The sequence below is a fragment of the Kogia breviceps genome, chromosome 4, assembly GCF_026419965.1.
Source record: "Kogia breviceps isolate mKogBre1 chromosome 4, mKogBre1 haplotype 1, whole genome shotgun sequence".
Classification (NCBI taxonomy): Eukaryota; Metazoa; Chordata; class Mammalia; order Artiodactyla; family Physeteridae; genus Kogia; species Kogia breviceps.
This window is the reverse complement of record NC_081313.1, coordinates 51,434,032-51,448,807: the sequence shown is the minus strand read 5'-3', so window position 1 is coordinate 51,448,807 and position 14,776 is coordinate 51,434,032. Positions and strand designations below refer to the sequence as shown.

The following is a 14,776-nucleotide window of genomic DNA, read 5'->3' as shown; positions in this document are numbered from 1 at the left end:
AGGGGAAGGCTTTATCATCTGAAATTAAAGTAAATAAAGGTAAAATGGTATGCCCAAGGGTGTAAAAGTCTGTGTAAAGTTAAGACCATAGTGCTCTTTCCATATGACTGATCTTTTCAATTACTGCTTGAATAATATTTTTATGACCAAATAAGGCAAATGAGAGAAATGGCTCCAATTACCCATGAAAACGGAAATAGAAAATTCAGTATAACTGCATGTGTTCTAAAAGTTGTCTTAAATTTCCCTTAAGATTTACATTATGACATTTTCTTCTTCAAAAGAAATAATAAATATCTGAATAAAGGCTCATTGTATTTTAATTATCTTCACCAGTTGTTTTCAATGTCAGGTTCTGCTTCAGGAACAGAATTTGGGAATTAGGTATAAATTCAACGTTCCCATCACCCGGACAGGCAGTGGAGACAATGAAGTTGGCTTTACATGGAATCATCAGCCTTGGTCAGAATGCTCAGCTACTTGTGCTGGAGGTAAGACACCCACTAGGCAGCCCACCCAGAGGGCAGGATGGAAAGCAAAACATTCTGAGCTATGCTTTGTGTTTGCTAAAGAAGCTAATTGGAAATATTTCTTGCAGGTTTGCTTCAAGCTGTAATTTAGCAAAAGAAACTTTGCTTTAATTATATTATATTCCGTTTGTTTTTAACCTCATGTAATTTGTACAGATTTGTTGGTAAAATACATCTTGGCACAGTGAGTGTCTCTGCTGGTGCTTCTCCCAAGACTATCTTGAAGGTGGGCTGTTTGCTTTTCGTGAACACATTCTTGGTAAAGAACATCAAGAGTTTTAAATAAGAAAATGAGCAAGAATCAGACGGCACAGATGTAACGTCTTGTAATGGGGGATGAGAATGTATGTCTGTGTGCTTGTGTGTTTGTGTTTGTGTGCTTGTATGTTTCCCACAATCCTATTCAAACTCCCTTCTGCAGCCATCCAAGTTAAGGGGCTATATACTGGGATACTACAATAATTACTGGTGTCTGGGTCTCTGGGTTAATGGTGTTTGCAGACCCCATGATAGTCCCTCAGAGAGGTAGCTGCTAGGCGGTGGTTGGTGATGTGTTGGTTGTCCCATGTGCGTTTTTCATGGGTGCCTTTTCCCCACAATTTACTCTATTCCTAATCCTCCTCCCTCTAGTGGCCACCAATGCAATTCTTTACCTCTGGCTGGGAGAGCAGGACAGTTGGCTTCCTTCAAAGCCAACACCCTTGCTGCTGCATGGACTGGTGAGTAGAAGTGCTGTGCAAGCAGCATCTTCCTTCTCTCTGGAGACTAAATGCATCGCCTCCACCGTACACCTTGGTCCCAATAGGCAAAGAAACAAAACCTATCCCTCAGGCCTGCGCTGGACTAGAGCACCTCACCATTCCGAAAGCAAAGATTAAATTTTGGATAGTGATATTTAGAATGGGAGAGATGGAACTAAAGTGAATCATCCCATTTTACCCCGTATTCCAATGTATTACCTACTTTTCCTTTCTGAACCGCTCAGAAACACATGATTTACATGGACTTCATCCTATCTTGTCCTGTACTCACTGACTCTCTAAACACTTCTGATTCTCAAAGCTTGAATCAGAGAAATTATTTTCACAGAAGTGAATCATCACAATAATACATTCAGTAATTTTAGACTCATACAAAATTAAATCATGGATAAACTCCAACTCCAACTTAAGTAGTAAACACTATGCAGAAAAAAGCAAATTAACAATAATAATGTTTTCCTCCTGTGTGAAGTGTCATGAAACATGGTTATGTGTAATCTGTGGCATATTTAAAAAGATCTCTAATTCCCATCCGTTTTATGTATGAAATGGCTGGTGATTTATAAAGTTTTTAAAACTATAGGGCTTTACTATTTCTTTTAACAAAATAAAGGATATTTGAAATTAATTGTTCAAGTGAATGCCATTATATTATATTATAGTGGCATTTATATATATATATATATATATTTCTTTGTTCCAATTAAATTCCTTTTTATTTAATCTATAAATTAACTTTCCCCTTTTCACATACCAAAAAGAAGTCTTCATGATAACAGTAAATACATAATTCAGGCCCTGAGGTAAGGTGGGATAAACTTATTAAATAAGAGTCAAAATAATTTAAAGTTCAGGAAATTAATGAAGTAGTCTAAATGTCGAGGTTGATTAGCTTGGAGAATAGAAGGCTAAGGGAAAGTATATTATGATAGTATCTTCAAGTATGTGACAGAATGTTGAATTGGAGGTTCTTAGTGCCTGTTCATCTTTGTACTGAATATTGCTATATTTGGGGATGGTTTAGATACAGTCTTGTCTGAGGCCAAGGAGGGATTAAGTGAATTCTCAGTGTTCCTTCTAACTCTATTCTTTTGTTCAGAAAGGAGATAGTCCAACAAAAAAGGGGTGGGGAAGAAGGCCAAGAGAACTGAATTTAGAAGAAAAACTATGATTTTATTAAAGTAAAGAAGTATGAAAAATTTGAATGTGTGTTATTCTTTTCCATAACACTTGTATTGAGAAATCATAATAGAAGAGTGATTTCTTGTGATGGGGCATAAAACAAAAGAAAAACAAGGAGGGAGCAAAGCCCCTGGAAAGAGAATTTTCTCTTTATTTTTTATACTTCTTTCTTCTCTTCTGGAGCTACCAATCCTAGATATTTGAGGTGGTTCTGGGAACTGTAACTCTGCTCAGTTGTGAGTGAAAAGCCTTTATAAGGCCATTGCCTTGTTTGGAAGAGAGATGTACAGTGTTTGAAAGTCAGCAGGCATAGTGTGATGAGCTGCATTTCTTGGTAAGTGGTTCTCGAAGTGTGGTCCCTGAACCAGCAGCATCAATGTCACCTGAGAATTTATTAGAATGCTAATTTGGGGGCCCCATCTCAGACCTACTGAATAGAGTCTCTCTTTGTGGGACCTCAAAATCTATGTTTTAACAAGTTCTCCAAGTGATTCTGATGCTTGCTCAAGTTTGAGTACCACTGGTCTTGGTTGACAGAGAAACTGAAACAGCACTCTAGACACATAGAATCCACGTCCTCATCACTGAAGTCTATGCATCTTTCTAGACTCATTTTGTATCTAAAACAATGTCTGGAACATACTAGGAACTCAATAAATGCTAACAGATAAGTGAATGAACAAAAGGAACTAATTATTTTGGCAATTATATATTTGTGTTATTCTTTCCAGTGTGGGAAATGAGAGTTTAGAATTGTCACTTTTCTTGTAAGGTGGGGCAAAGCAATTGTCAGGGAAAGATAGTATAATTTTGATTATATTCTTTTGTTTACTTTGAATAGGTTGGAAATATTTCCTAGAATATAGAGTACAGATATCAATTATTGGAGTTATTCTTCCTACACATACCCCCACTTTTAACCCCAGGTTCTTTAAATACAGGAGGTTTAGGATTGAGGAAAGGAAAATCCCTTAGGACTCTGGAATCTTGATCAAAGAGAGAGCCATGGTCATCTATCTGTTCAGGAATGGTAAATGGAACTTCATCTGTAGTTAAGGAATCTTTCAGGAAAAAGTCATTTCTTCTCAGTTTTCACTCAGAAACTAAGGATGCATACTAACGTGTGTTCTTAATTGGGATACTCCACTCTCATCTTTCCAAAGTGGTGCTAGGTATCTTGAGACTGCCAAAACTTTTTAAAATGGAAAAAGAGGGAACAAGAAAGATCTCAAAGAACTTTCTATTGCAGTCTCAAAAGACTGTTCAATGTTCTCACGACCTTTGGACTTTGAGTTTGGGAGCAATGTTGATATTTTCTCTTACGAGATCTTTTAAGATAAGAAGTTTTGAGATTGTTTTTCTGTTGCTTAGCAGACCCAGTGACAAATCTAAGACTGCAGGAAACTCTGCTAGTGATTCAGTCCAAGAAATGGTCTTTTCTCTGAGTCAGTGCTGACACACTTCCTTAGCCTGAATAAGAACATTGAGATGCTGTGGAGTGTTGTCTTCAGGATAAATGTGATTTTTAAGATACAGTTATGACTTTTCCTTTGAGAGAATTAAAACTGGACTATTTTCTGAACCATTGTTACTCCCACTAGAGTTTTGTTTCTATACTCTGTAATTAATCTGACTCCTAAATTTATATACTACTGTTGTATTCGTGATTAATGTGTTGATTGATAAAGCTTGGCTAGGTAGTGAGAACTACCTTGTATTTTAAAATACAAAGCTGTAGGAGTTTTTTTAAGTAGTAATTTATGCTGATATGCCTTTGCACTGTGACTTTTAAAGATTAAAAAAATAATGTGTATTCATCTTTTGATTTTAGTTATATATACTCTCTTTTTACTGATGTTTGGCCAGATGTGTGGTTTTCAAGTTGTAGTGTGCATCAGAATTACCTGGAGGGCTTGTTCAAACAAGATTGCTATGTTCTGCCTGTTCTGCCTCCAGTTTCTGATTCGGTAGGTCTGGGGCAGACTCCAAGAATTTGCATTTCTAACAAATTTCCAAGTGACGCTGGTGATACTGGTTCAGCAACCATACTTCAGGAAACATTGGGCTAGATTTCATAAAATAAATGTCTATTAAAACAAATTGACATATCCTTTAGGTAATAATCCATATTACAGTTGTAATCACATTACACCTAGTTTTTTAATGATAAATGGTTCTAGCTCAGCTGTGTAATGACAAATAAAACTTTATAGTTTATGAAACATTTTTTGGTTCCCTGTTTCATTTGCTCATTCTCAGTAGTACCATGAGATAGGCACTGCTATTGTTATTCCTGTTTTACAGTAATACTCAAGTGAAGTAACACTGAAATCAAGACTTAGAAGTCTAGTGATTTTTTTTTAATGTAGTATTTTCTCTTGTAATAAAAATGGTCCTTTACATTGAAGAGAGCTTTTTCATTAGTTGAAAATAGAGCAACATGATATATTCCCTACTCAAGAATTTCTCCTTTACTAGCTTGAAATTTCATTTTTTCAAATGCTTTCCCTAAAGCAATGATTCTCAGTTTTGACTACTGCACATTGGAATCACCTGGGGAACTTTAAACAATTTTGACGCTTGGGCCCGCCCCCATAGATTCCGATTTAATTGCTTGGGAGTATGACCTGGGCATCAGATTTTTAAAAGGTCCCTAGGTAATTCTAATGCGTAGCCACGGTTGAGAAGTACTGCCTTTGAGGCTAATTGAAGGTTTATTTAGTCTTCAAATAATTTACATTCAGATGCAAATACCTTTGGAAGCATTAATAACTCACATCTCTGTTATCAGTTGGCTACTAGTTGAATGCAAAGGTTAATGAGATTTAGGTAGAAGTATCTGGGGTGGGAAAGTAGCTAGAGACATCAGAGGCGGGAATGAAAATAGTGGTAGAATACCAATTAATTTCATAATTTTGTTTAGTGTGGCCATTGGCCTTGAACATGCCTTTAGAAAGCTTTTTTGTAGTTTAGTTTATTTACATGCTTTCTTCTTTACCTGATGGATCATTTATAAGCATCTAATTAATGCTTTCAAAACTGACCAAAATTGTGCTAAATATAATTTCTTGGCCTTTTGGCTAAGATCAAGTGCAATTGTGCTAAACAGATTTTCTAAAATTCTTTCTTCTCATTTCAAGTTTCTGTGGTACTTAGGGAGCTAAAATGAATAAGTGGTTATGTACTTAATCAACTTTAATTTAGACTCACAAGTCAGAATATGAGGCCCCTGTTTTAACTCAACATTTGTGAAAACTGATAACAAACTTTTTTTTCTCTTTGTCACTTATAGTTGTAATCAGAGAAGACCTTTTATTGTTTTAGGAAATTGTTTTTGTTAGGGAATGAATTTTTGCAAAATGCAGCAGTATTCATGATAATTTCCTCCCCTATCTTTCTGGATGTGCTCTCATTTCCCACTATTCAAACCATTCCCCTTCCACCCCCACCCTACTCCCCGCCCCCCCAACTCCTCCTCTTATTTAATACAACCCTTAGGCTTTAAAGCAAAACTTCCAAAACCAATTAACTGAGAGTTGATGCTGTACTGTTGTACCTGTTCTGTTAGGAAAGAAACCTTAAGGATCCTTTAGTTGTGCAAAGAAAGGTCAGAAATACATATGTATTTTCATGTATTAGTTTTACATTTATACTGTAAATATACAGTCTTCCTCCTGCAATCAGTTCAACTGACACTTCTGATTACTTTCTTCAAATTGTTTTTTCTAGGCTTTTCTTTCTCTTTGTGTTGAAGTACAAAAAATTGCATACCAATTTGGTCAGGTTTCTGCTGACAAAGGCATCTCTCTGCTAAACATTCATTGCTTAGCAGCTCAGGGAAAAAAAAAAAAGATAAGCTAAAGCTATGCTTAGATGGAGGACTGGGAGGGGGAGACAGGTTTATTTTTAGAGGCAATTTTGATTTTGTTTGAAGATCAAAGAGCACAGATTTTTCTTACTTATACAATGGAGTGTTTCAGGAATGTTTCTAATCAACTGTGTTTGACCACTTAGAATGTTATCATTACTTTTTCTTTTACATTTACATGGCCTAATTAATTTTTATTGTGTGTTTGATGCTCAAATTTTATAAAGATGCTTGTTTTATTTGTTATTCTTTTTCTTCCCTGGATGGCATCTTAAGCCTAATGTGGTGTGGTGTGTGTGTGTGTGTGTGTGTGTGTGTGTGTGTGTGTGTGTAGCATATAAATTTTAAAAAGATTTTCTATGTTTTTCCTCTTTTTAACTAAGGCAAATTCTTTTTATTTTACTTTTTGTGGTTTCACCTGGCTCACCTGGATTCTTATACATATTGAAACTGGTTTCTACTCTTTAAGATTTTTAAGATGCTTTACATAGTTTCCAAGTACTGTTTTGTATTTTCCTGATTTAGGGCCATATTTTTCACAATGCCCCATAATACCCCAGGACACTACAGCAGACTCACAGAGGCACTGCAGAATATTGTACGTTTTCAATGGAAACACAGTGACACGGTCATACACCACACAAATTATTACTATTGAGTTGTTTGGACCTAACTACTTAAAAAGTGAAACTCAGATTTTTTTTTTTTTTTCCCGCCTGGGAGGGCTGTGAAAAAAGTACTGGGACACTAAGAGTACTGTGAACCAGGAAAGTTTGAGAACTCTTGATTTCAAATGAGTGTCAGTAAAGTTGGATAAAAATTAGTCACCTAACTTCCTTTCAGTAGATGGTGAACTTCATTTTGTAAGAGGAAAAAAATGCATATAAACTCCTTATTCAGCGTCCTGGTGATGTTCAGAGTTTAAAAATGGAGACTCTTCTGCACTTCCATTAAGAAACTAGAGGTTTTGAGTAATATGTAAATTTCTCCTTCATATCTGTTTTAAGTATTTCTTCTGATGTGCCCTCCTGAATATGCTTCCTTCCTCTGTCTCTGTTAGTTCAGTTTCAGGTTAGTGGGTGATTAAAGCGAAAGAAAAAAGAGAGAAAAGAAAAAGAAACTATATATTTAAAAGAGCCCTTGAAAAAAAAATAATAATAAAAAAATAAAAGAGCCCCTGATAGCAAATTCTCCCTTGCAGTTTACTACCTAACAAGGTTATGTAATAATCCATACTATTCCATTTATTAATAATAGACTTTTCAAATTATTTTAATGAATCTATCATGCAGATTACCTGGCCCCTTTAGAAAGCTGGATATTTCTACATTGTTTCTATGGAAGCACTTTATGTTAATGTTACATATTTTATTGTTTTCAAGAATGGTACAACAGAACTGTAATTGTGCACTTAAAAGTGCATAAGTCCATTCTAAAATAACAATTTTAAAAAGTAATTATTAGAAAAATATGATGCAATCTTTTTGCCACTACTAATATCTGACTGAAAGAGAATAGCTCTCAAAGTACCAGATAAAACAAAGGCAAATGCTTTACATATTCACAGATGTCCTTTTAATTTCTTTGCTAATTCTAACATGGCTAACATATTTAACATCACTAATAATGGTCAACTGACCATTAACACTTGTATTGCAGCTTATAAAGGACATATTCACTTAACTTGGAAAAAAACTCAAAGTGGAGGGGTCCCAAAATGGAACAGAGGAAAACAAAATTCAATTGTTTTTCAAGTTTCAAAATAGACTTGATTGAAATTAAGTGTGAAAGACATTAATAAGTCAAATCTTATAATTATTTGCTTCACTTTAATTTAGGAATTACCATCCAAAATTTACTTTCAGAGTTAAGTAAAAGATACCAGATGGAAATTTTAGTTTGAATAATTAAAAGCCCTTTAGTCATTGTCATTTCTTTCCCTTTGAAGAAATATAGTTATATAATTAGTTTTTAAGAAAAATTCCCTATAAAAGATATTTTCTGTGTGAGGTTGTACTATTGTTTGAAACTATGAGGGTCCTTTTACATTTGGTTCCTGTATATACCAAACTTAGACATAAAACAGATCACTGTGATGTTTTTAATGATACAAGTCCCTTGTAAAACGTGACTTGAGTTTACAAGGAATAAAGATTTGCATCAGCTTTGTTCATTATTCCGTAATTTTCTCTTTGGTCTTTGAAAAATAAAATATTTGTAAGACTAGACAATAGTCTATCATTGCATTGACTGTGGCATTCCCCTATTCACTCTCTCCCATCATCCCCTTCTTTCAGTTCATTTCCAATGTTGAGAAGGAAGAGTACCCTTTAACATATAGGATTAGTTGTACCAGGCATCAGGGTGGGGTACCTGTGAACATCACAGCTCCCAAAAGCCTATGCTTTGTAGCCATCAGTTGCACCTGGCTCAGTTCTCATGTAACATGCCCTTGAGAAGGCTACTCCTCTAGGTAGACTCATGCTCTTGGCTGGTTCATGCTTTAGAAGTTAATATGTTTTTTCTTTTATTTGTCTCTAATAATTATTTCTATTTATCTTTTTCCTTAAGTATGTAGCTTCCCCTATAGAATACACTTTTTTAAAAAATTCTTTGAATTCTCCTGTGTATTTTCAATATAATTTAAGCTTTCTAACTTCTTGTAAAAAATTTACATCTGAAAGTTTAGTTTGATAACCTGACATTTTTTACTGTTTACCCTTGCATATTGTGGCTTGCATTTTCTCTAGTGTTAAGATTTATAACTGAGGGCAAGAAATCTGTGCTAATCTAAAACATTCCTCCTAATGCTGTTTTCCTTCCTCTTCCATTTCATTTCTGTTGCCTTAGAGATTATATTCTTCTCTAACATGAATAGGGCCGGGATACATCTTACTCACTGAAAAATTTGGGTAAGGCTGAAACCAAAGTTTAAGTACATTCCTATTGTATTTATGATCTATGTGTCACAGGTCATGTTTCACTTCACTGAAATTTTGTCCCAAATCTCATTTTTGACAATCATAACACTATGCATCTTTATAAGGTATGCATAAAATACTTTTGGAGAAAATAAAACTTCTTGTAATGATAAGCATTATCACTCTGATTTTATAGGATCTTATGATATTATTATTCCCATTTTTTATCTAAACAAAATTAAGATTTTAGTTTAAAACTATACAGCTTGTTTATGATTGTGTCCTTGTTATAATTCAAATCTGAAATATTTACTCTTTGGTTCCAAGAAAAGGATTCTATATTATAATTAAAGAAAAGCTTCTTTATTGGTAATAAATCCATCACAATGTGTGGAAGAAATTCAAGACCTCCTTGTACTCCAGCATCATTTCTCTAAAATGTTTAATGAAATACCCAAAACAAATAAGCTCCTACTAAAGTTCATGGAAATTCCTTTTTAGTATAATATGAGTTAATTCTTTATATTAGGAAACCTGTCTCTCACAAAGTCCTATTTCTAGTTAGTGTTCTGCCTCTTGACATGTCTAACCCCTTTGATACGTACCTCACACTGCTAAGGAATGAGACACTGAAACACGATGCAGAACCAAATGGAATCTAACAAATGCCTGTTTTCCAGACTTATTATTCTGTAGAGGACAGGGGAAAAGCAGACCTAGAAGTGGGAAAAATGAACAATTGAATTGTGGAGGAATTGTAGAAATCTGAAATGTTCCTTTCAGATCCAAAATTCTCTGAAAGTTGTCTTTCATAGAATTTTGGATCTGAAAGGAACATTAGAAATCATCTAATTTTTTGGTCTCATTTTACAAAGGAGAATGAAAACTTGCCTTAGATCATTTACCTAAACTGCCTAGAACTCAAAAAGAGGTAGTAACTAAACATGGCAGAAGTCAAAGTGAGAAAAAAAATATCATAACAAGATAAAGTGAAAGGGAATTACATCATAGACATTTGGCTATGAGAAGAGTTCTTAAGATCCATGAAGATAAAGGAAAGAGAAATCAGACAGCAACATAATAAAATGAAGGAACTGTAAAATTAAAAGTATTACATCTGAAATTGCATTGTTTTATTAGATAAGGCAGGTTCCATAATATAAGTATAATGGTACTTGCTTTATCCCCTCCCTTCATTATTAATGTAATCTCATTGAGGTCAAGTCTGTCTCACTCATTTTCTTAATGAAAACCCATGGCTTAGACTTAGTAGGAATTCAGTGAGTTAAGTTAGACCTTTCCATGGAAGGGATTACTGTTAATTTATAATGAGTAGTCGGAATTCCCTCCAGGGATAGTGTGATTTCAAATAAATGCAGTATATGTATGTGCCACCCTACCTTACCATCACTAAACAGAGTTGTTCTAGAAAAATAAATATTTTTAGAGCTGCATTTTCCTTTTCTTAATCCTGCTTCCTTGGGACATTTAATTTTGCTTAAGACAGAAGGGAAGACATGGAAAGGCAGAGAAAGAAAACCCTTGGGAGATAAAAACTAGCAGGAGGCTCTTGAGAAGGAAGCAAATGGGTGGAGCTGATTGGTACCCTGATGCCAGCCAGCTGTTAGATCCAAGGCAGATGGGCTTTGCTCTGCCCTACAAATGCTTATGTCTGGCCAGTAATCACACAGCACAGCAGCCAGATTCCAGCCATGAAAGGCAGAGCAGAGAGACATTTTTTTCCTGGCACTTGTTGCTCTCTGGATGCTATCTGCACTGAAGATTTAGATTAAATTAATGTTGTTGGCCATATGCTCTGTATACTGTGGTTATATAGTGTCTTGGTTGCTAGCTACTTTGGATGCTGTGGTTAAGCAAATTGTTGCCTTAGCCACCAACCACATTTGTACTGTAAGCTCTGACTTATTAACTTTTTCCCCCCTATTCTTCAGAAAATTGTTTTTTGGGTGGACAGGATGTGCTTTGCCACTAGGTTAAATTATCTAGATGTTGATTAGCCCATCAATCCCAAAGTTACACTTTTCCTTGCTGTCTTTCCCTTACTGACTTACATGTAGTTACAGACTGCTCACTTACCAATTGAATCGTCTAGGACTGAAATGCTGGCTCTTATGAGTAGATCTGAGAAGACCTAGAAGATCTTTCTCTTGCCCTTAACCTCTCCCACATCCTTCGTGGTTTAATACATATCACTCTTTCAAATGAGATTCAAGTGGTAATTTCTGTGCATTAAGTGCCCTCTCTCTACTTTTAAAATGATGAACTACCCTGAGAAAAGCAATAAATTGCTAAATATTGTTACACATGAACTTATTAAATGATTTAATTATCTGAAAGAAGAGAGATGGGACATGAGGACATTGAGCAGCTTAGAAGAGTAGAAGAGGGATTGAAAAGGAGGCAAGAAATGAAGAGGAAGAAGGGTCTCTAAAGGCTTCACTCAGGATTGGCTCTGCAGCTGCTGAGCAAAAGACCCTGTATTCTTGAACCATCACCATTTCCTAGAGTAAGCACAACAGATGAAGGGCTCCATATAGGACTCACTTGCAGCTTGGTGGACTTCTTGCTCATTTTCCTATGGTGTATGCTACTTCATAATACTAAATGCCATTTCTTCACGTGTAGCTTGAGCAGTGATTCAAGTTGGGTACTCCTTCCTCCCATTGGACAGCAGAACCTTTGATGGGCAAGTAGATCATCTGTAACTTTTAACTATTAGCAGAAATTAAATGTAAGATCTGACAAATTTAAACTTCCAGGCTAAAAATAAGAGTTACATTTCCGTACCAAAGAACCATCTTTGGTATCAAAGAACCCAAATGGTAAGCAAATTAAAAGGCTCTAAACAGGATACACCCATTTTAGAGAGTTTAAAGTAAATATATATTGGTAATGGCATCTTTGTACTTAAATTTTGTAATATGAAACCATTAAAGTTTGTTTTTTTTTTTTTAAGCATGGAAGAGGAATTGCGTTTAAAAACAGAATTGGGTATAGAATTTGCATGCCAGTAACTTCAGGTGTTTAAGAATAAAATATAATTAGTGCAGTTTTAAGTTTGACCAATTAAATTCTGTAGAACACCTGTATATCTCCAGGGGATATGGGCACTAAGCCACCAGAATTTTGTTTTTGATTAGGCATATACTGACTGGTCATACGGACATTTTATGTTTTGGGTTATAAACTATACATCTTTAGATTTGAAAGCATAGTGGTTTTGTGTAACTGGACGTAATTATTCCTGAAAGGTTTAAATCAACTCCTTAGCAATGTTTTACAGATTACTTTAAAAGAAGCTATGTACAAGAGGGTTGATCATATAAAAAGATTCTAAACTCAATCATTTCTCTTGTTGACTTGGTTTAGATTATTTCCAGTTGATCTGTATTTTCTAAAGCTAAAAGCTGCATTTCCCTTAATCCAAAAGTATGTGTTGAAAAATCCATCCAATTAGGTGCATTGATTTAGAGAGTTATTCTGTTGCTGCTGATTTAAAAAGAAAAAAAAAAATTCTGTAAGCCTGCCAAGTGTGGGGGTAAAAGTTGGAAGGAGATTTGTGCTATTGAAGGGAGATAGTTCAGCATTTTAGGAAGGTTTGGAATAGATTACTAGTATAGTCAGTTCTCGAGTGTGAAATACCACACTGTCTAATATGACCTTTTAGAAGAAAATTAATAAAAGATGAATGCAAGGAAAATGCATCTTTGTAAAATACAGTTATTTCAGCTGCTTATTCAAGGACTTTAATTTTTACTTCATAAAAAATAGCATTCTGAAATTATGAAAGTGAAATGTACCCCCAAATATCCTAAATTCTAGTTTTTAAGAAGTCTGAGAGGCATGGCAAAATTAAGTCAGTTTGTAATTCTCAGCACTTAGCTCAATATCTCATAAGAAGTACAGTGCCTGTATTCAGTAATTATTCTCTATTGAATGAATGAATGGATGAATGAATGAATGAATGACTCGCCAACCATATTTAGCTGGCATTTTTAGTTTGTGTACTATGTAATTTAAAATTAATTACTGGATCCCACCAAAGAACAAAATAGCCTTAAAAATAAAGGTCCAGAGCAAAGATATGAGATTGTGGATAATTTTTATTTTGTTCTTTCTGGTTTTGTGTATTTTCCAAATTTTTAACAATAAATGTTATGTAGCTGAAGTTTTTCAAGATCATACATGGCTAGAATTTATCTTAAAATCAAATGTAAATCTTATCTCTAATAACTAATATCTCATCTGTGATTCAAATTGCAGAGGCCTTGCTTTTATATTAAAGGCTACTTTTAAAAACTAATGTCATTGTAACCAAACAACATTTCTCAGATTTTTAAAGGAAGTAGAATTTTATCTTAACCTGTAGAAACTGAATTGCTGTTTCTGCCACTTATATAAAGCAATATCAGTTCCATTTTGTAGTGTTGAAAATGTTTATCCTCCCTCAGTAAAATAAAATAAAAATTAAAAGTTCATCCTTTTCTGAAAAACAACCGAGATACTAGCTTGAGTGCCAACTTCCTTATTGCAAGTTTAATCATATTTTCTTAGTTATTAAATGTATTTATAAAAGTTGGCTGAAGTTGTAAATCCTTTGTGTAAGTGGATGTTTTGAGTCTCCCCCCTCCAAGTATAATCATATTTGAATGGTTATTTTAAAAAATAACTATGCTAACCTATAAAAACAGTCCGCTGCTCCTCCTGATAGGAGCAAGTATTGAACCCAGGTAGATGGCTGTTCTGAGCCACTGTGGCAGTGGGTGTTGAATCCTATGACTAACAATAGAGATTTTTGTCCAGGTGAATCACATGGACTTAGTTATCTGCCCACTGGAATGACACAATGAGGAGATATGTGGTGAATACTGTGGAACATCTGTGAATGGGTCGAAGCTATGCCTGGTGTGAATCATTCTTCCCTCAAAAATCTAAAGTTTAATAGTTAAAAAATTCCAAACTGTTGTCGTATAAACTGAGATATTTGGCCTATTTAAGGGGTTGGGATGGAATGAATACAGCACATACTCTGAGACATTTTGCAAGTAAGTTGTTTGTCTATATTTTAAACCCCTAAATTTAGGAAAACCAAAAAACTTGATCAGTAAGAGCCTTGGGTCACTGCAAGAAATAAAATATACCTTCTTCATCTGGTCACCACCATCATGGAGGCTATGGGACATAATGGTTTTCGCCATCAGGAATAGAGATTTCCCTATCTTTAAATTCAAAGTGCTTAGTTAGAGGTGTGCAAAACATGATGACTGAGGTACTCCCACCTGCAGACGTCCCAGGATGTTTAAGGGACCTTGGGGAAGCATTTGGTGCGTAGCTCTATAGGTGACAGTTTCCTTCACTGAATGGTCCTATTTCACATTGATTTCCCTAATTTGGGGTCAAACTCTTTTCTTTAGGGCACTACTAAAAGCAACTGAGAAAAAAAAAAAGAAAAACTGAAGGTTTGTGTGGGACTAGGTAGGTATGAAGCTGTAG

General features: G+C 34.9%; 1 protein-coding gene and 1 pseudogene across 3 annotated transcripts in view; both read left to right on the top strand.

The window, feature by feature from the left end:
- ADAMTS6 (ADAM metallopeptidase with thrombospondin type 1 motif 6) overlaps positions 1 to 14,776 on the top strand; it is a 301,915-nt gene that overhangs the window by 252,500 nt on the left and 34,639 nt on the right. For all 3 annotated transcript variants that reach the window (XM_067031055.1, XM_059062283.2, XM_067031054.1), the window contains one exon: positions 353 to 491. In XM_067031055.1, coding sequence (XP_066887156.1) covers positions 353 to 491 — 139 coding nt within the window. The remainder of the gene's footprint in view (positions 1 to 352; positions 492 to 14,776) is intronic.
- Positions 5,534 to 5,684, top strand: LOC131756526 (U2 spliceosomal RNA; annotated as a pseudogene).